Raw genomic sequence first — 23,298 nt, forward strand, 5'->3', positions numbered from 1 at the left:
TTAATATCTGTATTTTTTCCTTTTTGCTTAGGTTTGTCTTGAGTTTTTCCTTTATAGCATCCACTAAATGATCAAGATCCTCGTATTTTGTCTTCAGCTCATTACCTTGAGTCATACTGTCATATTCACTTGAATAGTTGGCTTCTTATGCTTTCAAAACAAATGACAACTTTTTTTAACCTAGTCTTTTGCCTTTTTAAACTTCTTTTTAGCATATTTTTCTTAGATTGGGTAGATAATGACTGAAGTTTAAGTGGTGTCACATTCAACCCTAAAATAATTTCTACTACTCTTTTTGCATTGGCTAATTCACTCTCATTTGCTTCATCACTTTCAGGAAGAGCAATATCTTCATGATCTAAAGTAGGTGTTGCCTGATTCTACAGTTTTCTACATGTACTGCACAACAGCTTCCATGGCACTAAAATTATATGCTTACTTTCCTTAACATATTTTGCTTTTTCCAGAGTAATTATCCTCAAATCTTTATTCTTTTTTAAAGGTACAGAATGTTTCTTAAATGGATCAAAACAGGATTTTTGGTTCTTTTCAAAATACTTTAAAAAATAACACAAATGATGGGAACAAATATCATCTGTTTCACTGTTGTGCTTATTAGTACGTCAAACTAAAATTTCTTCTTCTTCTTCTTCTTTCGACAACTTTTCCAAAATTAAATAAATGTCTTTGCTTTTTGTCAGTGAAGTATTTTCACATGAAAAATTTAGTAATGAACCTACTGAACACACAAAATTAGTTTCATCTTTACTTGAACTTGCTCTTATCTCTGTGATAAGAAACACACACACACACACACACACACACACACAATAGTTTTAAAAATAAAATTATAACTGTGTTTCTATAACAATTATTTAAAATGTCACTAAGCACAACAAAACACTAGGCAGTTAACTTGAACAGAGCCAGACGCACACTTATAGACTTGCAGTAAAGGCAGGCTGTGGTGGGAAGGAGGATTTCATGTCCTGGCTTGAATTTCATGTCAGCAGGCAGACTGCTGACTGGTGAATTTTTCATGTGCTTGCTTGCATAGTAGTACTGTCTCATCTGAACTTCACCACACTTCTCATGACTCCAAAAATGTTGTATATATCTTGACTTTAAATTCAGCTAAATAAAACAGAAAAGATAAATAAAATTACAACTACAGTAAAATCTTTGCCCCATTTTAAAAATACATAACAAAAAATGTACTAATTAATTACTGTTTTAAGTAGTTGATCTTCCAAGTTATAGTTCAAAAGACTTTTACTTCTACAGAACTTCTACTATAACCATTTCGAATCTTAAAACAGCCTTTCTATACATTTTGAACAGGTACAAGGTGTTTTGGTTTCAATATAAGATAAAATTTTACATCTCAGAACCCCATCAATTTTTTGCACCATTTGAAAGGTAAGTTTGTCAGAATTTTGTAGATCTATCAGTTTCAGTGTTTAATTTGGAAGAAAGCAGTGAAAATTTCAAGGCTCTAGCTTCAAAACTAAAGATTTTGCTTTGAATTCTGTAAAAGCAGGCTGGCTTTAGTTATGTCTTAATTGCCCTCGGAAATACAATCAGCCTAAAACTTTAAACGGTGATAACTCAGAAATTACCTAACAGAATTGAATGACACTTTGGATATTTTCTTATCTTTATGCATACATTTCACATATAAATTTTGGAACAAATCCAAAAACCTTGGTTTTTACATCTACTTTTGGCTGGATGATTTGGCATGGAATAACACTTTAGTGGTAAAACTTGTCATTCAGATCTTAATCTGCTTTATTTTGCCCATGATCCAAGAAAATATTTGTCAAAATTAACACAAAAATGTCCAGCTGGTAACAAAAGTAATTTTTTGACAGTGTAAATCAATTTTGTCTTTTTTAAGCAATACATTGGTATTTTTTAATATTTAAATATTACAGTAGATAAATAAAAATAATTGCAATCATGCAGACAAAATTCCATAAGAAAAAAGAATAAAAATGAGCTGAAATAAAAAAGATTATGTTGCAACTAATTAATTGAATAATAATAAACAGTTATTTCGATAACGATAAAACATAAATGCTGTTTGCTAGGTTGTGGTGCCATTTGGAAAAGCATTGTGATTTTTAAGGCTCTAATGGATACTGAGACATTCTGTTTTGTCAATAATTCACAAATGCATATGCACCTAGGTAAATGGCTGAAGGATGTGATACCTGGTGCCCTAACCTACACAGTCTTCTAGTTGCTTTCTAAAAGCTGATTCCACCCGTAGGGACCTCCCCTTGTTAGTCAATAACATAAGACATAAATGCAAACAAATAAATCCAAATTTAATTTTATCCTTGTTTATTAGAAACAAATTTAAGGCTGAACACATTATTTCCTTCATTACATATCTTTTAAATTTTATGGGTAATGTAACAGGAAAATTGAAACTTTCTTTTAAATGAATTGTAACAGGCACTAATTTACTTACTTCCCGCGTTATATTTACAAAGCTAACTACCAACACCTGATTAACTCACTGGTGCCCAGAATTATTGAGTTTAGTTTTTCTGCTCAAAAATAGTTGTAGGTTTTGTAACAAGTTTACATGAAAAACACAATTTAATTTTCACTTTGTCATGGGCATTGATGTCAACTAAAGTTGTCAATGGGCACTTCAAATGAAACACATTTCCAAATTTATTACAATATTTATTTTTCTAACATTCAGATTATCTTTCTGTGCAACTTGCAAATCTGTTTGCGAAACAATAAAATTTATTAATTCCTCAGAGAAAAATTTTTGAAAACAATCCAGTGGGGATTTTATTGTATTTGAAAGCAAATCTTAATAAGTGCAGACTGTAAGAATCACTAACTACTTTTACTTTCCAGCTTGGATTCTTCATTTATTCCCAAGTTGAGGTGATGGTTTTATACACGATTTCATCCTCGAGTGTTTAGATATGAGTGGAGGCTCTGCAGAGTCATCAGTGTATTCTGCTGCTTCTTGGCTTACTCCCCTCACTGCAAAATTTTTACTTGGCCTCCCTTTCTTCTTTCCCTCCATATTTATTACAGTTGTCATTGGAGTCTCTGCACAAACCTCAGCTTCTATCACCTTTAGCCCTTGACTTAATCTGCTCATTGCACAATTCTGACTTGATGTGCACTCCCTATTTCCTTCAATATTTGCAGCAGGAGGTGTAGTGTGAATGTCAATTTCTTCTTGTATTTACAACATGTTCACTTTCCTCAAACTGAACTAGTGCCTGTCCCATTGGTATATGTGCATGGAGATGACATGGTTTTCCTTGAACTTCATGATCTGATAAATCAGAATCATCAGTATCTCCACCTTGTGCTTCATAAGGAGGTATGATACCAACTGATCATATTGTCCTGTCTCAATCTGCTTCAAGAAAATTTATTATTTCATCCACAATCCATAAATTATCATCAGAACTGAAAAACAACACAAGTACCCAGTGGCAACTAAAGATGCCAGACATATTTTCCCCAACATAAATGATGCTAAATACAAATTCCAAAGGAGTCCTATGTATAATTTAGACCATTTATTAAAAGACAGCAAAGAAAATTTACTTCAAATTCTCATATGGAAATGAAGTCCCAAGCTTCTTGACAGAGCATAGAGACCCGCACCACCGTACTAGGCCAGGTCCTAATGGAGGTGGTTTGCCGTTTCCTTCCTCTGACCGTAATGGGGATAGATGATGATGAAGACAACCCATCACCACCCAGTTATCTCGGGGTAGTTGAAAATTCCTGACCCCGCCGGAAATCGAACCCAGGACTCCGTGCTCAGGAAGCAAGAACACTACTGCGAGACCATGAGTTGCGGACAAAAATTCTCATATATTGTTCAGTATTTAAACATTTTTTGTTGAAGAGGTTTTAACACTCATACGTACTAACAGATTTAACATTGGTAAGGAACAGCAGTGGACTGAATACTTGACTTCAAATATTAAATGACAAAGAAAAGAAAAGTGTCTGTAACTGCTTCCAACAGTTAAATTGTGTACAGCATTATCATTGTTGCCATCATTAATTTTTAAAATCATTTGCAACTTCAGTTGTCACTGGACATTAGTGGGTTAACAACTTCAGTTAACAGTAGTGTGAAATCACAGCACCTCATCTGGCATGCACTGAACTCCCTTAATATAATTTTTTTTTTTATTTATGAAAACCCCAGAACTTTGTTCCTTGTTCTGTGGTTGTGAATTCATTTTTGTTTGTTAATTGATGAAGGGTTTGCTGTAGTTTTTAAGACATAGAACTCTATATTGTGAAAAGGATAGATTGTTGCTCACCATGTAGAGGAGACATTGTGTCACAGACAGGCACAACAGAAAGGCTGCTGTACATCTAAGCTTTGGTTAAAGGCCTTCTCAAGTAGAAAACAAGCACACGATAACTGTCTCTGGCTGCTGAGGCTGAACTGCCCACAGCAGCTGCACCTGTTGGCGGTGGTGTTAAGGAAGAGGCTAGGGACAAGGACGACAGTGGGGGTAAGGAAGAGGCTGGGGACAAGGAGGGTAGAGTGTGTGTGTGTGTGTGTGTGTGTGTGTGTGTGTGTGTGTGTGTGTGTCCCTTCTAATTTAGAAGGAAGCCTTTTGGCTGAAAGCTTAAATGTATAGCAGTCTTTTAGTGATACCTCAGCAACTCAACGTCTCCTCTAAATGGTGAGTAGCAATCTATCCGTTTCATAATATTGTCATTATTCTGTCCTGGATTTTCCATTGTCTGCAGATTCTGTATTTGGGAAGAGTGGAACTGAAATCACTGTCTAGGTATCCAGGTGACAGGCAAATGATGGTAGGCTTCCAATGAACAGATCCAAGCCAATTTGTTTCCTAGCCCTTATCATCCAGTTAAAGCTGTCCCACATTTATTATTTTTATTTCATTTCATGTTTCGTAGATCTTGGTAGCGAGTGAACGTGTCAGATTCTACGTAGTTTAAATACAACTTGTATAAACACAATGAAAAGATACAATGTAAATAAAAATCAACTATACAACAACACAATCAATTAACAGAAAATTGTGTTTCACATGTTAAGAATGAGTGATATATTTATGGTATGGAATATGTCAGATTATACACATTTGAAATACATCTTACATAAATAAAAGATACAATGTAAATAAGATATCAGCTAAACAACAGCACAGTCAGTTAACAGAACATTTTCGTTTCACATTTTAAGGATGTGTAATACATATAGGAGTCAAGATAAACGAAATATTCAAAAGGAAGTACAGGAATACCAATCAATAATTGTCATATGCCTACGGTAATACTCAAAATAAAATTAATTATACTAAGTTTACAACACTTACAAATTTAGGGATTATATACATTTTCTTTCATGTATCCATCAACTGTATAAAAAGATTTCTCTATCAGGTACCGAGCGGGGTGGTGCAGTGGTTAGACACTGGACTCGCATTCGGGAGGACGACTGTTCAATCCCGCGTCCGGCCATCCTGATTTAGGTTTTCCGTGATTTCCCTAAATCACTCCAGGCAAATGCCGGGATGGTTCCTCTGAAAGGGCACGGCCGACTTCCTCCACAATCCTTCCCTAATCCGATGAGACCGATGACCACGCTGTCTGGTCTCCTACCCCAAACCAACCAACCAACCAACCTCTATCAGGTACTCCTTGAGTGTTTATTTGAATGCTGGCAATCTTTTGTGAAGGCATTTGATGTGTGGTGGGAGAGCATTAAACAGCTTAATGCTGGAGTAATAAGCTCCTTTGTGAACCATAGTGAGTCTTTTCACTTCAATGTGCAGACACTTATTGGGTCTTGTTTTATAGCCATGAAATTGGCTTGTTATCTTTGTAGATAGAAGGGTTTTTACAGACAAAGGTCAACAAGGAAAAGATATATTGTGAGGATGTAGTAAGGATCCCCATCTTTCGAAACAAGTGCATGCAAGAGTGCCTGTGATGGACACCACTCATTAATTTAATGGCTTTTTTTTGCAGTGAAAATTTTCTTTGCGAGAGGTTGGTTCCCCAGAATGTAATAGCATATGATATTAATGATGTCATATGACTAATAATAGCCAAAGTATGAAGCCTTGATGGTGTCTACTTCAGCCACTGAAGCAATAACCTGTAGTGCAAGTATTGCTGAGCTAAGTGTTTTATAAAGATGAAGAATGTGCGCTGACCAGTTACATTTGCTGTCTATATAAGCACCCAGGAATTTTGTAACCTCAGCTTTTTGTATTTCTTTGCACTTATTGTTAATTTTTTCCAGATTTCTTTGTGGAGTATGGAATCCCATATAAAGGGTTTTATCTGCATTGAGTGAGAGACTGTTTGAAGAAAACCAGTTTACAATGAAAACTTTATTCATAGTTTGTTAAAGATCGTTGTCTGTAAAATCATCAGTTAGAATTGCAGTAAATTTACTGTTTGTATCAGAACAAAGTGGGAGATCATTAATGAAGATGAGAAATAGCGGTGGACCCAAAACAGAACCTTGTGGCACGCGACAACTTACTGAGCCACACTGAGATGAGGCAGGTTCTCTGGACGAGCCATTCAGCATTACAGTCTGCTTTCGGTCCTTTAGGTATGATTGGAGCCACGAACCAACGGTACCACCCAAACCATAATAGTCTGCCTTTTTCAAAAGGATTAGATGGTTTACACAATCAAAAGCTTTTGAGAGGTCACAAAAATACCTACTTTCTTTGTTCACGGCTTCCAGAACAGCAGAATACTGCTTGTTTTGTAGAAAGACCAGCACGAAATCCAAACTGACTCTCCTTTAGAATATTGTGGAAGCTAAGATGATTGACAATCAACTTGTGCTTGAGTTTTTCAAGAATTTTTGAAAATATGGTTTAGAGGTAGATTGGGCGATAGTTTGTAACATTGTTTTTCTCATCTTTTTTAAAGAGTGCTATCACTACAGCTAGTTTTAGCCTGTTGGGGACTATTCCTTCTTGCAGAGATGTATTGAATATGTTGCATAATACTGGACATATAGCAATATTCCGCTATTTTACGGGAAATATTGTCCTCACCAAAAGACTTTTTATTTTTTAATGAGGTAATAATTCTTTCTCTCTCTCTCTCTTACTGTAACATGAGGTAGGGATAATTTTGGGGTCTATTACTGATAGTGTTCTGTAGAAGAGCCAGTGACTTGTCCACAGAACCTTTGTAAGCCTGTCTTCTCTGCTGCTGACAAGGAGTGCCTGTTGAAGATTTCTTCAACCATTTCAGCTTTCTTTACAATATTGGTACCTTGTTTAATTTCAGTGGGTATCCTGCTTTATTACATATTTTTTGACTTATTTATTACCTTCTTTAGAATGCTACAGTAAAGTTTGTAGTGCTGACATTTCTTTGGATCATTACAAGTTCTGAGGGAATACCGTATTTACTCGAATCTAAGCCGCACTTTTTTTCCGGCTTTTGTAATCCAAAAAACCGCCTGCGGCTTAGAATCGAGTGCAAAGCAAGCGGAAGTTCTTAAAAATATCGGTGGGTGCCGGGTGCCGCCACAACTTAGTTCTGCCGTCCAATATATGTAGCGCTACACAGGCATGCTTTGTAGGCAGAAAGATAAATACTGGCGCAAAAACCTCTGCATCTTAAAAAAAATTTCTTCGCGCCGAGTTTCGACCACTGCATTTTCATACATTATCCAAAGAATTAAATACAAATTCCGTATTGTTCATCTTCGAATGTAGCAGCATTTCAATGTACTACGAAAACCCGACTGGCAAGAATGTTTAGAATGTTTGTCAATAGGGCCAACTCTACATTCTGAATTTTTTCCTATCTGTGAGAAGAGATGGTTGCTAATAGGAACTTTTATAAATTGTGAATCACATGCAGTATTCTCGTCACCATAAGAATAATACAAATGTAAACATTTTGCCATGTATTGTTTCGTGTTTGCTGCTATCTCATTTAAATCCTGTCTGCGTAATAAACCACAAAACTAGAGTGAGACAACAGCAAACGCGGAAGAATATACGTATCATGTCATGTTTATATTCGTATTATTCTTATGCTAAACAGTGATACAGTCAGAAATGAAGCGAGGCAATTGACTAGATTTTTAAATCTAAGATGACTCTAATTTCTGTGCAGAATGTAATGTACTAAAGAGGCGCCTGCAAAGATTTTCAAACGGAGAAAAATGTTCGCTAAACTCTCGTTCAGAACATCTTCTATCATACGCAGTCTATTATTTGGTTCTTGTTGATCATTATCAAAGAAAGCAGCAGTGTAAGTAACAACAAGTAGCAGTCTCTTGCCATTGTTTCGCTAGTGAGACGATTCCTCTCTCTCTCTCTCTCTCTCTCTCTCTCTCTCTCTCTCTTTTTTTATTTGTAAGCGGCGGTAGCGCGCACAAAAGCAAGCCATGCCGCGATCGGCGACAGGCTGTAAACACGCAGTATCAGAGTACGACAAACAATGCGTGACACAGTACAGTAATGCATTTTCAGCGTAGAGTGACGTAAACACCTATAACAAAGAAAACTGCAATTATCAGATCAAAGAAAAATAAGCAATCAATTCAAACCAGATGAAGCACGTGAAAAAGGAAGGATACCCGTATAAATACGGACGGAGCGCCTGACGCATAGCAATGGCTACCTGGTGAAGCTTAACTGCTAAGCTTACGACTCGAACCAAGCTACTGTAGCTGTATCGTCATTCATTCGACCTAAATTGTCTCATATTACAGTGGACCAACTTTGTTTCGATTTGGAGATGCGGCCTAAAACTTTTCTCTCCCCTTGAATTTCGAGTCTCAAATTTCAGTTGCGGCTTAGATTCGGGAAATTTTTTTTTCCTTGATTTCGAGTCTCATTTTTCAGGTGTGGCTTGGATTCGAGTGCGGCTTAGACTCGAGTAAATACGGTAATACAGCATCCTCTTTGTTGTGCAGGATGTTTTTATTCCTGCCGTGATCCATGACTTATTGACAGTCCTTGCATGACGGTTTCTAATTATTTTCTTGGGAAATGTGGCTTCAAAGGTAGACATAAATTCATTCAGAAATGTATTGTACTTTTTGTTCACTCTGTTTAATTGAAAACTGGACTCCAGTCTCTCTAGCAGGCTGGTGTTGAAATTTTGGAGGGTTTCATCATTTATTATCCTAGAAGATTTCCAAGAATTTTCAGAACTGTTACTCAGATTGATGTCAGTGAGAGTAAGCAATTGACGACCATGATCAGAAAGGCCAAGAACTGGACGTACACTGATATTTTTGACTCTCTACTTATCTATAAATATGTTGTCAATCAGACTTTGACAGTTCTGTGTGACTCTAGTTGGAAAAATTTACTACTGTCATCAGATTATAAGAATCAACTAGATGTTCTAGATCTGCTTTACCGTTGCTTTCATTTAGGAAATCTACATTGAAATCACCTGTAATTATTAGATCCCTGGATTTTGAGTACATTTGCGATAAGACAGAATCTAACTGCGTGAGGGACACCTTTATGTTCCCTGAGGGAGCTCTGTATAGTGCTAACACTACAACTGTACGGTCACCTACAGTAATTTCTACTGCACATATTTCAATATCTTGTTCAATACAGTAACTCTTTAAATTCAATGTGCTATATGATATGTTATTTTTTAAGTAAATTACCACTCCACCATTCTTCATGATGGATCTACTGTAATGTGTTGTTAGACAGTATCCACTGAGGTGTAACATTTCAACATTTCTCATATGGTGTTCACTAAAGCATAAAACATCGGCATCCTTTATCTCTTGTGGATCATCTAAAAGAACACAAATTTTATTAACTTTGTAAGTCGTCTTACATTATGGTGAAAAATTGTCATAGCTTTGGTATTTGCTGAAAGCAGCTGCTTTCGCCTAAAAAAGTATTTATTTGTGGGCTCAGAAACAATAGGCTCATTGTTAACTGTTTCACAGAAATTCTGAATCTTGAAAATTAATCTGATGGGATTGCTGGAGCCATTTGAGGGGAACAGGTCCCAGGTGAGGAGATATTTTGTTGATTTCTTTCATGATTGGTGCATTTAAGAGTACCTAAGGTATGTTTGCCTCTCCGCTTAAGGTGCATGCCATGTCTGGTAAACAACTCTTTCCACTCATTTCTGCTGCTTCAAAAAGTGTTTATATGAATGCTGTGATCATCTTTAGCATTGCTACCCTTTTTTTTCTGGGTCAAGCATCAAGAAATGAGTGTTGCTTTGGTATTGAGATATTCTGAATCACAGAAATCTTTATCCTATAGTAAAGATTGTTCTGTAATAAGTTGGTCATTAAATATGTCGCATGACAGTTGAACTCCCATTATGGAAGAATGTATTGTACTATCTCTTTGTTTCAGGTTGCATGACAGGAATGATACCACATCTAACAGAGTTGATTCCATACCTGATAAACTGCCTGTCAGACAAAAAAGCATTGGTGCGAGCTATTACTTGCTGGACTCTCAGCCGCTATTCTCATTGGGTTGTCTCACAGCCTCATGACAGCTATCTGAAACCACTGATGACAGAGGTTATTTCTTACACTAAATACACAATAATAATTGTACTGAATTATTGCAGAGTATGGCAGAACATCCTCCTCATAATTATTTTCTGTTTCTGTTGTGCAGTTATTGAAGCGAGTACTGGACAGTAATAAGAGAGTACAAGAAGCAGCATGTTCAGCATTTGCTACACTGGAAGAGGAGGCATGTACTGAACTAGTGCCGTATCTTGGGTTCATCCTGGAGACATTAGTGTTTGCCTTTAGCAAGTATCAGGTAATACCCATTGCAAAAACCAAAACTTTTATCTATGTTATGGCAGTGGCAGTTCCTTGGTAAAACGTAAATAATGGAAGAAATAAAAGTGACACTCTCTCCAGGACTACTACATTGTCCCAGCTTCAAAGATGTTTTAGAAGTGTTTGGGCTAATTCATAGACTGTTAGACAGATGAAACAGTCAACATTTTCAATTTGTCATTCCACTTTAACACATTCTTAAAGAAAAATTTTATGCATGCTTTTTGCGTAATTTTAAACTTGCAGCATTGATTTGTTTACTTGTTTAATAATCAGAGTAGAAATCTGCTCACTTGTTAATTTTACACACATAATATGGGATATTTTGTGAATTGACGATGATTTATGTTTTATTAAAGCACAAAAATCTGTTGATTCTGTATGATGCAATTGGAACACTGGCAGACTCCGTGGGCCATCATCTGAATAAGCCGGAGTACATCAACATGTTAATGCCACCACTTATTCAGAAATGGAACATATTAAAAGATGAAGACAAAGACCTCTTCCCACTTCTGGAGGTAAGCTGCACTTTAATAAAACTTGAACTTTGGGATTAGCTGTTGCAGTTAATGTGTACTAAATTATTTGCAAATAAAAAAATGCTAACAAAAAGTTCATTGTACATAATGTATTAAATTAAGCAAAACATTTTTTTTCAGTGCCTGTCAAGTGTAGCAACAGCACTGCAGAGTGGATTCCTGCCATACTGTGAGCCTGTGTATCGAAGATGTGTTTCTCTTGTTGAACAGACACTTAATCAACACATCGTAAGTGCACACTTTTCTTTCTAAGTGTTTTAAATGAGCTTCACTTTGGTAGTATCACGTTGCAGTTTATTCCTGAAAACTATGTTCCTGGAATACAATAGTTGAGATGCGGTAAAGCTGTTCTAAGATTCTATGGACTAGGTGCCCCTTCAGTGGCTCAGAAAAATAGATGGCAGATACATTTGTAAATTGGTTGTGTTCTGGTCCATTGTAAGATATCGATAATGTGTTTTCTTCTGTTAATGCTTTATAGATAGTTTAAAATGTGTGTTATTTCCTTGAGCAGTTGCATTTGACCTTTGCAGATTCATCATCATTGTTATTGTCAACTTTGGTAAGTGTTCAACTTATTACATCAAACTCCTGTCAGAGGAGTAAGAGTTCCATACAAAAGCCTTTGATACGTTGAAATCACACAGGTCAAAATCTATTTTTAATTCTGTATCTGTGATGTAAGCGATAAACACCAGTGTTGCCCAGATGTGAAGCGTTAATGACTCTTCCTCGCAAATGTCCTCATTCACAGAAAGCAAAGAGTGTGCATAAACTTATTATGTTCAGTTTTTTCTTTCTGTAAGTGGACATTTCACAAATCCTACTTACAATAAGAGGGGACAGCAGTAACCAGTTTGTGTCAGTGTGTGGAATTGTAGTCTTTTCATAAGACTCCTTGGATTTGGAGGTTTTTGTTAAATTGTTACAGGGGATAGGCAAAATAATGTGAACACCCATACTTACTTGGGAATGGTTTATTAATAAGGGTTTGGACCCCCATTTGCCCTTAATACAGTTGCAATTCTTCTTGGCATACTGGCATATAATTATTATATAGTCTCCCGTGGAATGTTACGTCACTCTTCAGTCAGAACCTCCTCTGTCTCCTGTATTGATAAGGGAGATGGAAATCTGCTCTGGACTCTGCACTCCAATACCGCCCACAAGGGTTCGACAATGTGCTGGACAGGGAAGATGCTGCAGTTCAGTTGTTTGCTCCTCATACCACAATTGTCCTGGCTGGGTGCATTATCATCCTGAAATGTGGCATCACCATTGGGAACATTTGAATCATGGGGTGCACCTGATCGTCAAAAATATTCACATAATCGTTGGCTGTAACAAGGCCATTTAGAGTAATGATAGGACCAGCAGAATGCCACAATGTGCCTGCCCACACTATCACACTTCCACCTCCAGGCTTAACCGTTGCAATCAAGCAGTCAGGGTGGTAGGCTTCTTTCGGCGTTCTCCAGTCATAAATCCGACCTGATGTTGGATATAACGAAAACGTTGACTCGTCGGACCATATGACATGTTTCCTCTGATCAGCTGTCCACGGTTTATGCTCCTGACACCATGTTTTATGCTTCTTTGTGTTGGTTGTCGTCACCAATGGTTTCTTTATAGCAACTCTTCCATGAATATGCTAGTTGGTGACAGACAACGTCGATAGGTACGAGCTCTTGAAGATGGCTATTGAACTCTGCAGGCACGTTAGCCACTGTAGTTTTGTGTTTCGACACAATTCGTGTTGGCATACGACAATCTCTGTCATTTGGGTTTGATTTGCACCCACTATTATATTTGCGTGATGATGACTTTCTTTGTTTTGTGTAAGCTGTCATGACTATTGAAACAGTTGCTCTTGAAACATTCAATAAGTTGGCTGTCTTGGTTACTGATGCTCCAGCTTATTGCGCCCCCACAATCTGCCCTCTTTGGAACTCTGTTAGGTCTTTCATTGCACATCAAATTCGGCCTCTGAATGCAAATAAGAAGTGTGCACTACTCGTAAACAACCTGCGTTGATGCCGACGAGTCTGTACTGAACACGCACAGTCCGGTGTAACCAATACCTAACCTGCATTGTTGACAGTCAAACACAACCATTCCATTACTACCACTGTTCACCTAATTTTGCCTATCTCCTGCATATTGTCCCTCTTCAAAGGATCGTTTGAACACTTTATTTGGTGTTTGTAACAATTGATGCAATATTAGGCAGGCGGCCGCGGTGGTCTAGCGGTTCTGGCGCTGCAGTCCGGAACCGCGGGACTGCTACGGTCGCAGGTTCGAATCCTGCCTCGGGCATGGGTGTGTCTGATGTCCTTAGGTTAGTTAGGTTTAAGTAGTTCTAAGTTCTAGGGGACTTATGACCTAAGATGTTGAGTCCCATAGTGCTCAGAGCCATTTTATTAGGCAGGCCTATTTCGTTTTATCTAGCAGACAGTGACAAAATACATGTAATCAGATCAAGAAACCACACCAGTCTTGGGCACTATTCGTATTAACAGCTTTTCTGCGTTTTTTCATGTAGCAAAACGTTGACGAACTTTGATGGCGTAATAGATTCTTTCCCAGAAAGAAAAGTACGCCATATAAAGCTGTGACAAGATTAGAGAGAGAAAATGCTAGGACTTACGGATTGAAGAAATGTGTACTGTCTTACTTGTCTCTTGTCTTTACTCGTTTTATGTATCCTATATTTAATTTTATGTCGCACGGAACAGCAAGTTATTAGCTAATAGGCAGTAAAGACTGAAAATTTTCTGAAGATTTCTTGTCCTCCCGGGTACAAATAATCCCATACGCTACTAATTGCGAGATTTTTTTAAAGAGGGCAGGATGTCAAAGGGGCCGACTGGGAGCAGGAGAGCACCACAGGAAATTTAAATTTCCACTGGCCCGAGTATAGTTTGATGGCACCCATTACAAAATATTACACTTTTGAATTCCACAGAGCGAAATAGAGACGTGGAATGGTACAATTGTGTGAAGAGGCGTGGCACTGCACTTCGACACACTTAAGACCAAATAACGTGTCTTACACTCCCTCGATCATGTATGTTTTATGTATCAGACATCTTCAGGAAGATGTGCGCTACAATATGAAGATATTTTTGAAATGTCGATTTTTTTTTTTTTTTTTTTTTTTTTAATTTTTGGCGTCCTACCTCAAACACTTGAGGGAGGGGGAGTGCCACTATCTAATATTGGCCCGGTATGGAAATCTAGTAGATCCGGACCTGATGTACAGAGCAGTCTGAGCTGTAGTGGGGAGTTGGTAGTCTCCACGTTACCCGTGTTTACGTTAAGTGATTTTGCTGTTTCCTCTTCGTTTATTGCTCTCATGTCAAATGGAAGCAAAACGGATTGATGTTGTCGGGAGCTATCAAGTGAATTAAAATACATTCACATAATTACGGAAGGCTAAAATAAGTTATTAGTTTCAGATTTTATTTTGTTTCTACTCTCCTGACAGTCAAGCGTTAATCGCCTTGCAGTACAATGAAGTTATCTTTGCAGTTTGTTAAAGAAATTTGACTTGTATTAATCTTTTCTGCTGAGGCAGTCAATTTATTTGAAACAAAGTGTTTTATTCCACACTATTGCCTAGTTTCAACTGTTCGTTACATTTAAAGTTCACGTTTTCACCGTCTAGCACGTATGGCATTATGCCATAATAAAGAACCAAACATGAGATAAACCGATATGGTACTCCAAGAAAATTTACTTCTGAATCTGGACATATGTATGTGGACTTTAAGCCGATTTATGCATTTTAGTAGGGTTCACAAAATTCCCGTGTTGTTAGTGTCCTCTAACGTCTTGTTTCTTTTATGACATATTGTAAGATCTTTTAAATGTTTTACACGTATGAACATACGGGCTTCCTGCGTTGTCGTAGCTGCACAAGCGCGGCGACGCCTGTCATCTGGTGCAACTGCTCAAACGAATCTATTTCTAACAGGTCATGGGAAAATATTCCGAATGGTTGTTTGAAGAAAGTTACTTTCAAGTAAAGTAAATTTCCTTTTACACAAGATGACCTCTGTCCGCCAATGTCCCATTAATTTCTTAAATCACAGATTTTGACTCTCATTCAAAATTCAAATCTTTGAGAACGACCATTTAGAATGTTTTCGAGCCCAGAAGATCAGACATATATGTCGTTAAAAATTTTACTGTCACAGGCGTGTGATGTATCTTAAAGTGTAACACACGCAAAAAACATCAACATTATGTGTGAAAGCTTAGCTTCTCTTGCAGCTTATTAATCTTTGAGGCCAATATTACAGGCTATGTGAAAGCTTTTCTTTTCTTTTCTTTTAGCAACACTATGTATATTAATTTAAACCATTACCTTTCACTATTTACTTAACAGTGATGTTGGTATTGGATGACTACATCACGTGTTCTATGCTCTGAATATCAGCTGTCATCGACTGGTGAGATCGCTTGGCATGAGCTACGACTGGCTTACAAAAGGGCATTGCAATCTCGATCTCAATCCTTCGGAAAGTAACATGCAGTGTTTGGTGGAATTCGAATTTATACTTTCGTAATACGAAAATATGCAATGTACATGTTGCTGCACATCAGACATCTTTCCAAAACGTGTTTTTCCCCCCTGAGTTTTGTTTTCTAAAGTGCCGGGAAATTTTACGCCAGTATATAGAACCACAACCAATGAAAGGATTAACAAGTTTCACAGTTACGAGGAAAAGTATACTGTTGCTTAACACAGAAAAAGTGTATTTTCATCTGGGAGAAAGTGTATTTTTAACTGGGAAAAATCCAGGAATTTTTTTTTCCTTGTCCACGTATACACCCTGTAAGTGTGTAAGAAAATAATGCAAACTTGGAGTACACCATAAAATATAGGAAGTACAAGAAATTGAAGCAAATAAAATAAAGCAGAATGCAAATATATGCTTAAAATATTTTTAAATTGTGCAGTACAAATGAAGATTTGTATGCAGGGAGGAATACTCCTAATGAAACCAATTTTTATTTTAGATAAAATACACATATATTGGAATCGTTCACACCACTCAGTATTACAATTTTACAAACATCAGTCAAAATATCAGCAAGATACTCAAAATTTCATTTAAATAATGCAATACACACACTAAGTAGTAAGCAGTAATCAAATGAGCATTAGTCTGTAAAATACCAGCTCCTGTTTTGTACCAAACAAAAACATTTTAGATTAACTTTCATCAAAGAATTGTAAAATGATATGATAAATCTTGCACTGTTCCAAGTGAACTGGCAGCAGACTGAGGTGTTGTTCCCTCAAAAATTTGTATACATCAGATGTTCATGGCTCCCTCAGTGTGAGCACTTAAACCCACAGCTGTTAACATAGTGGCTATCGTACAACTTCAGTTCTGCACAGCTTTTACCACATATGTAATTATTAAGATGGTCAAAAATGAAATACAGTTGATGAAAATAGAGAAATGATCATATGTCTAGTTTTTTCACAGCTACTACGGCTGAATCTAATGTTCTTCTTTCTGAAATGTTTCTGTTTATGCAGGTCATGACCATAGCAGTGTCCATTAATAGTCAATACGTAAATAGTTTTTATTTCCCTGTATTATCTGACAGTAGTAGTGAACTGGAATTGCTGCATGACCTTCTGGTCAGAATCTTTGTGACTCATGGTAAAGTCCATTACCTCTCAAACAGCTGGGAAAGCCACAAAAGCTGGTGGCATAATAGATGTGGGTATACTGTTGTGGTGACCATGTAGCTCTGACCTCATCTGTGAAACAAGCTAAGCCTAAATTCCTTTGCTTTAATGAAGTAGTTTAATGTATTAACAAGTAAACTGCAAATGAAAAAGGCCAAAAAACTACAAAAGTTAATGCCTATTCAGTTAAGAGCTGTTGGTTTGTGTATTTGCGCACTATCATTTCTGCGAGATTTCACTTAGTAAATATATGTATATGTATTCATTATACAGTCATTGTTTCAAATTGGTAACTGTAAGTTGTCAGATTTAACAGAGAATTCATAACTTTCTGTGAATTTTAAACTGTGAAACTATATATTTCATAGGCTGATGTATGGCTTGTCAACAGGCAAACACACAAAATCCAGAGCAGTTTGAAGCACCAGACAAAGATTTTATGATTGTGGCCCTTGACTTGTTATCTGGACTTGCTGAAGGTCTTGATGGGCACATTGAGAAGCTTGTTGTCAATTCAAATATCATGCAGCTGCTCTTTCAGTGTATGCAAGATCCTATGCCTGAAGTGCGTCAGAGCTCATTTGCACTTCTTGGTGACCTCACAAAGGCCTGCTTCCAGCACGTGCTTCCGTGTATATGTAAGTTTCATCAAATATCTTTAAATGAAATCTCAAAATGGATTGACTAATATATTTATGTACATTTTCTCATGACAATCATGAAGTGTTCCACGTCACTCATATTGTATCATCCAGAAATTGGAGAAATAAAAATTGTTACAGCTGCAGAGTAATTGCTATGTACCAGTATTTAGGCAAACCATATATGAAATTTTATCAAGCAGTAACTAAGAAGATTAACACTCCAAAAGAAATTTTATACCTTTTATATAAGACATCTTTTGTGTTTTTAGTTGCTGTACTCTGTGTTATAGTTAAAACCAGTGTGGTAAAATGATGGATCACTCTCATTTTTGCTTGTGTTTCAAAAATAGTAACTGAAGATGCTAGGTCAGCACTACTGCCCATCTATAAGTGCAGTAATTGTATCCTTCATTAGTTGGATAACATGAGGTATTAGACACACCAGCAGAAAAATGACATGATGCTTTTTAAGAGCTGACTGAAAAGTGTGATACCAGCCACCTAATTCTACCTTCTTCAGCACCTTTAAAAACTTTCCCAAATATTTTAGCATGCAAACATATTTGCACTTTTTTCAACGTGCAACTCACCTCTAACTTCCATTGACACCCCTTAGTTAGTTGCTCATACCCACCACTCCCACTTGCCCATTCTCACTCACTCATTCAGTGTAACTCATCATCATTATGACTTTGTCTCTTTCTGTTTCTAGTCTCACAGCCGCTGTCTCCTTCATTCTGTACTACTACTACTTCTTCTTCTACTGTATGTCCTCTCGTGTCAATGTCTTGCTCTTGCTTTCTCGTACTGCTTCTATCTCATTAATTGCTTCCCATTGCTGCCCCCCCCTCCCCCCCCCCCCTGCCCCCTGCTGTACTGTCACTCTCTCTTCCATATTGTCTTTGTCATAGACTCTTGTGTGCCATTATCCAGGGTGTATACACCCCAAGAAATCCTAGAGAAAAATTGGAATTTTTTCAGTTTGAAAAAAACCAGTAAGTTTTTAGAATTCAGGACAAATATTTTTTTTTCCCAGTTAAGCTTCTGTAATGTGGACTGGTAGGAACTGATACTTCAACAAAGAATTGTACTTTGGCCTGCCACTGCAAATAATACCGCAGCAATAGAACATAAACTAGACAATAACATGAAAATAAAATATTAATTGCAAAGAAATTGCACCTTTTACAACAACAAAAATCGGTGCACACACAAGCAGACTGCAGAATGTGTCAAAGGCTTTCAGACTGACTATACAACACTTCTGAGCGACAAATTGTTTTCGATGAGTGTGATGTCACACTGTTTACATTTCTAACAGGTTATGATAGAAAATCATGGAGCATTTGAACCTCGTTCAAAACTTAACACTTTGAGAATTTTGGGCCTAGAAGATCAGTCATTTATGACATTATTTAAAATTTTATTTGAAGATTTGTGTTTGATATATCTTAAAGGGTAACAGCGCTAAAGAGCAAACAGAAAGAAGTGTTGGTGAGTTCTTAAGCAAGTTCACACATAATTGGCATTTCTATGGAAAAGTCAAAGTGATCGATGGACGATGTACTCGGTCAGGTAACCCATGAAATGTTAGGTGACATTTATAATCATGCTTGTCAGAAGTACTCAGTTGGTGCAGTTTGAGCTGTGCTCGTAGTATCCTGTTTAACCACACCCTCAAAAAGGGGGCAGAAAAAAATTTTTTGCGACCAATATTATGTATGAAAGCTTAGCCTTTCTTGTAGGTATACTGTATTTACATAAATTTAAACTGTTCCTGTTTGTGTGTTTGCACAACTTTATACAGATGTTGCTGTTGTTGGCCGGCAAGTTGTGACTTCAGCTGTGATTGGCTGAGATAAATTACTGATTTCAATGCTTGTGAAGCTACCGTGCTGTTTTTGGTGGAAATTGTATTAATACTTTCATAATATGAAAATATGGAGTGTACATGTTGCCGCACATCAAAGATGTTTCCAAAACACATTGCTTTTTACTGGGTTTCTTTTCCTAAAATGCCAGAAAGTTCTACACTGGTGTGTAAAATCTTTACCATTCGGAGAGCTGCAAAGGAAAGTGTATTGTCACTTAAATGGAAAAATGTTCTTCCACCTGGGGTATAGTTTATTGTCACCCAGTTAAAAAATTGGGAAAAATCCAGGATTGTTTATTTTTTTCCTCCCTTGTCCACATGTATATCCTGGCATCAATGGCTTTGTTCCTCCCTCACTGCCCGTGTGCCCTTCTCTTTCAGCATAAAAAGGGAGCAAATATGTTCACATGCTAAAATTGTTGGGAAAAATTTTAAAGGTGCTGAGAAAGATAGAATGAGGCAATTGGTACCCCACTTTTCAGCCAGTCTTTTAACATATTCGGTGTCCCCATCATGCCAGGCGTGGTAACTCAAGGAACGGCAGGTGGCTGACGCCATGCCTAACGAGTTCTATTGGTGCCGTCTGGTCTACAATATGTTATGTTTGCTGTGCGTGTCAGATTTGTCTGTCCGTGTGCGGGCACTCTGCAGTGAATGTCAGTTGCGATTTATCTGCTGGTTTATCTTTCTACCGTTCCGTGTTGAAACTTGTGCAGGTAAGTGCTTTTGTTTTAGATTTATTGTTCTTTATCCATAAAATAATTATATTTAGCATAATAACACGAAAGTGTCTCAAAACAGGTGTGGATGCAAGAGGAAATTATTTCCTATTGAAGGTAAATTTTGTGTGTAATTACACTGAAAATAATTATTTTGTAGACAAAAACGATAAATTGAAAACAATTGAACTTACGTGCACAAGTTTCACCACAGACTGGTGCGAAGATAAACCAACACCTAAATCACAATTAAAGTTCATGGCGAGAATGGCCAGGCATGGACGGATGTGAATCTGACCCACACACCAAACAAAGCATAGACCAGATGGCACTGATAGAACACACTAGGAGTGGTGCTGACCACCTGCTGTTCCCTGTGGTGCTACACCTGGTGGGACAGGGGCACTGAGTATGTTAAATAGGAACATGAAACTTCCTGGCAGATTAAAACTGTGTGCCCGACCGAGACTCGAACTGGGGACCTTTGCCTTTCGCGGGCAAGTGCTCTACCATCTGCGCTACCAAAGCACAACTCACGCCCGGTACTCACAGCTTTACTTCTGCCAGTACCTCGTCTCCTACCTTCCAAACTTTACAGAAGCTCTCCTGCGAACCTTGCAGAACTAGCACTCCTGAAAGAAAGGATATTGCGGAGACATGGCTTAGCCACAGCCTGGGGGATGTTTCCAGAATGAGATTTTCACTCTGCAGCGGAGTGTGCGCTGATATGAAATTCCCGGCAGATTAAAACTGTGTGCCCGACCGAGACTCGAACTCGGGACCTTTGCCTTTCGCGGGCAAGTGCTCTACCATCTGAGCTACTGAAGCACGACTCACGCCCGGTACTCACAGCTTTACTTTTGCAATATCCTTTCTTTTAGGAATGCTAGTTCTGCAAGGTTCGCAGGAGAGCTTCTGTAAAGTTTGGAAGGTAGGAGACGAGATACTGGCAGAAGTAAAGCTGTGAGTACCAGGCGTGACTAGTGCTTCGGTAGCTCAGATGGTAGAGCACTTGCCTGCGAAAGGCAAAGGTCCCGAGTTTGAGTCTCAGTTGGGCACACAGTTTTAATCTGCCGGGAAGTTTCATATCAGCGCACACTCCGCTGCAGAGTGAAAATCTCATTCTGGAAGTAGGAACCTGTTTGCCTTTGGTGCTGTGCTGGTGTTTGCCATTGCCATAAATCCAATTATGGATTGTCTCCTTCCCGATGTCTTGGGCTCCCTCTTTGTGGACGATTTTGCGATCTACTACAGCTCTCAACGAACCAGCCTTCTTGAATGACATCTTCAAGGATGTCTCGATCACCTCTTCTCTTGGAGCATCGAAACCGGTTTCCGCTTTTCTCCCAGTAAAACCATTTGTGTCAATTTTTGGCATCGTACGGAGTTTCTTCTGCCGTCCCTCAATCTAGGCCCTATCAACCTTCCGTTCGCGGATGTCGCTAAATTCTTGGGTCGTATGTTTGACAGAAAACTGTTGTGGTCCTCCCACGTTTCCTATCTTTCAGCTTGTTGTCTGCGATCCCTCAACACCCTCAGTGTTCTGAATGGTACCTCCTAGGGAGCGGACCTAGTGGTCCTTCTCCACCTCTATCGCGCCTTAGTCTGCTTGAAATTGGACTATGGAAGCATAGTTTACTCCTCTGCTCAGCCGTCTATTCTTCGGTGTCTCGACTCTGTCCACCACAGTGGATTGCTTTTAGCGTCCGGAGCTTTTTACACCAGCCCTATGGAAAGCCTTTATGCTGAGACTGCTGAACCTCCGCCATCCAATTGGCGAGCTGTCCTGAGTCACTATGCTAGCTATCTGTCTTCCATGCCTGCGAATCCGGCCTATGACCTTTATTCTCATATTTATTTATTTTTTATTTTTTTTTTTTTTTTTTTTACGCCTCCTTGGATTTAGGGTATGCAGGCCACCCTTCCTCTCTACTGCCACTGGGAGTCCACTTCCATCAACTACTACATTCTCTTTCCTTCCACTTTCCTAAAACTTTCTTGACAACTTGGGGTACAGCACCGCCTTTTTTCTGCCCCCAGACCTGCCTGCTCCGTGACCTTTGTGAACTTCCGAAGGATGGTACCCCTTCTCTCGTTTATCGTCGGGCATTTGCTGCTCTATGCGCACAAATGAAGGATGCCACATTTATTTACACTGATGGCTCAAACACATCATTTGGTGTTTGGAGTGCCTATATTGTTGGCGACACCCCTAATCGATTTCGGCCTCCAGACCAGTGTTGGATTTTTACTGCAGAGCTTTATGCTGTTCTACAGGCTGTCCAATACATCCGTCGCCATCAGCGGGTACAGTATATTATATGCTCTCTCCTCAGTCTCCAAGCTCTCCACCCTGTCCACCCTCTGGTCCACTGGATTCAGGACTGCCTCCACTTCGGGGTATCTCTGTGGTGTTCCTCTGGATCCCAGGACATGTTGGTATCTGTGGAAATGAGGCGGCCGATATAGCGGCCAAGGCTGCAGTCTCTCTTCTTCGGCCAGCTATTCGCATGATTCCCTTCGCCGATCTACGGAGTGTTTTATGTCATCGTGTTGCTCTTTTATGGCACGCACATTGGTCGACACTTCCCAATAATAAATTGCAGGACGTGAAAGCTCTTCCCTGTGCTTGGACCTCTTCCTCCCGAACTCGTCATCGGGAGGAGGTAATTTTAACTAGACTCCGTATAGGGCACTGTCTTTTTTAGCCATCGACATCTTTTAAGTGGTGATCCTCCCACGCTTTGTCCCTTTTGCTCTCGACTGTGGACGGTGTGACACCTTTCACTTGAGTGCCCCTATTTTACTCCGCTATGTGCCCGTCTACAGCTGCCGCCTGATATATCTTTCATTTTATCAGATGACACGCACTCAGCCGATCATGTCCTCAAGTTTATTAGTGTCAGTGAAATGATGTCGGTTATTTGAAGCCCTTTTTTGGGAAAACAATCCCCCCCCCCCCCCCCCCCCACACACACACACACA

At 38.5% G+C, this 23,298-nt stretch overlaps 1 protein-coding gene across 1 annotated transcript in view; it reads left to right on the forward strand.

Moving 5' to 3' along the window:
* The window catches only part of LOC126483606 (transportin-1), a 160,505-nt gene that overhangs the window by 108,537 nt on the left and 28,670 nt on the right, over window positions 1-23,298 (forward strand). The window contains exons 10-14 of the mRNA XM_050106641.1: window positions 10,380-10,552; window positions 10,653-10,802; window positions 11,185-11,346; window positions 11,488-11,595; window positions 17,469-17,715. Coding sequence (XP_049962598.1) covers window positions 10,380-10,552; window positions 10,653-10,802; window positions 11,185-11,346; window positions 11,488-11,595; window positions 17,469-17,715 — 840 coding nt within the window. The remainder of the gene's footprint in view (window positions 1-10,379; window positions 10,553-10,652; window positions 10,803-11,184; window positions 11,347-11,487; window positions 11,596-17,468; window positions 17,716-23,298) is intronic.

The sequence above is a fragment of the Schistocerca serialis genome, chromosome 6 (genome assembly GCF_023864345.2).
Source record: "Schistocerca serialis cubense isolate TAMUIC-IGC-003099 chromosome 6, iqSchSeri2.2, whole genome shotgun sequence".
Taxonomy (NCBI): Eukaryota; Metazoa; Arthropoda; class Insecta; order Orthoptera; family Acrididae; genus Schistocerca; species Schistocerca serialis.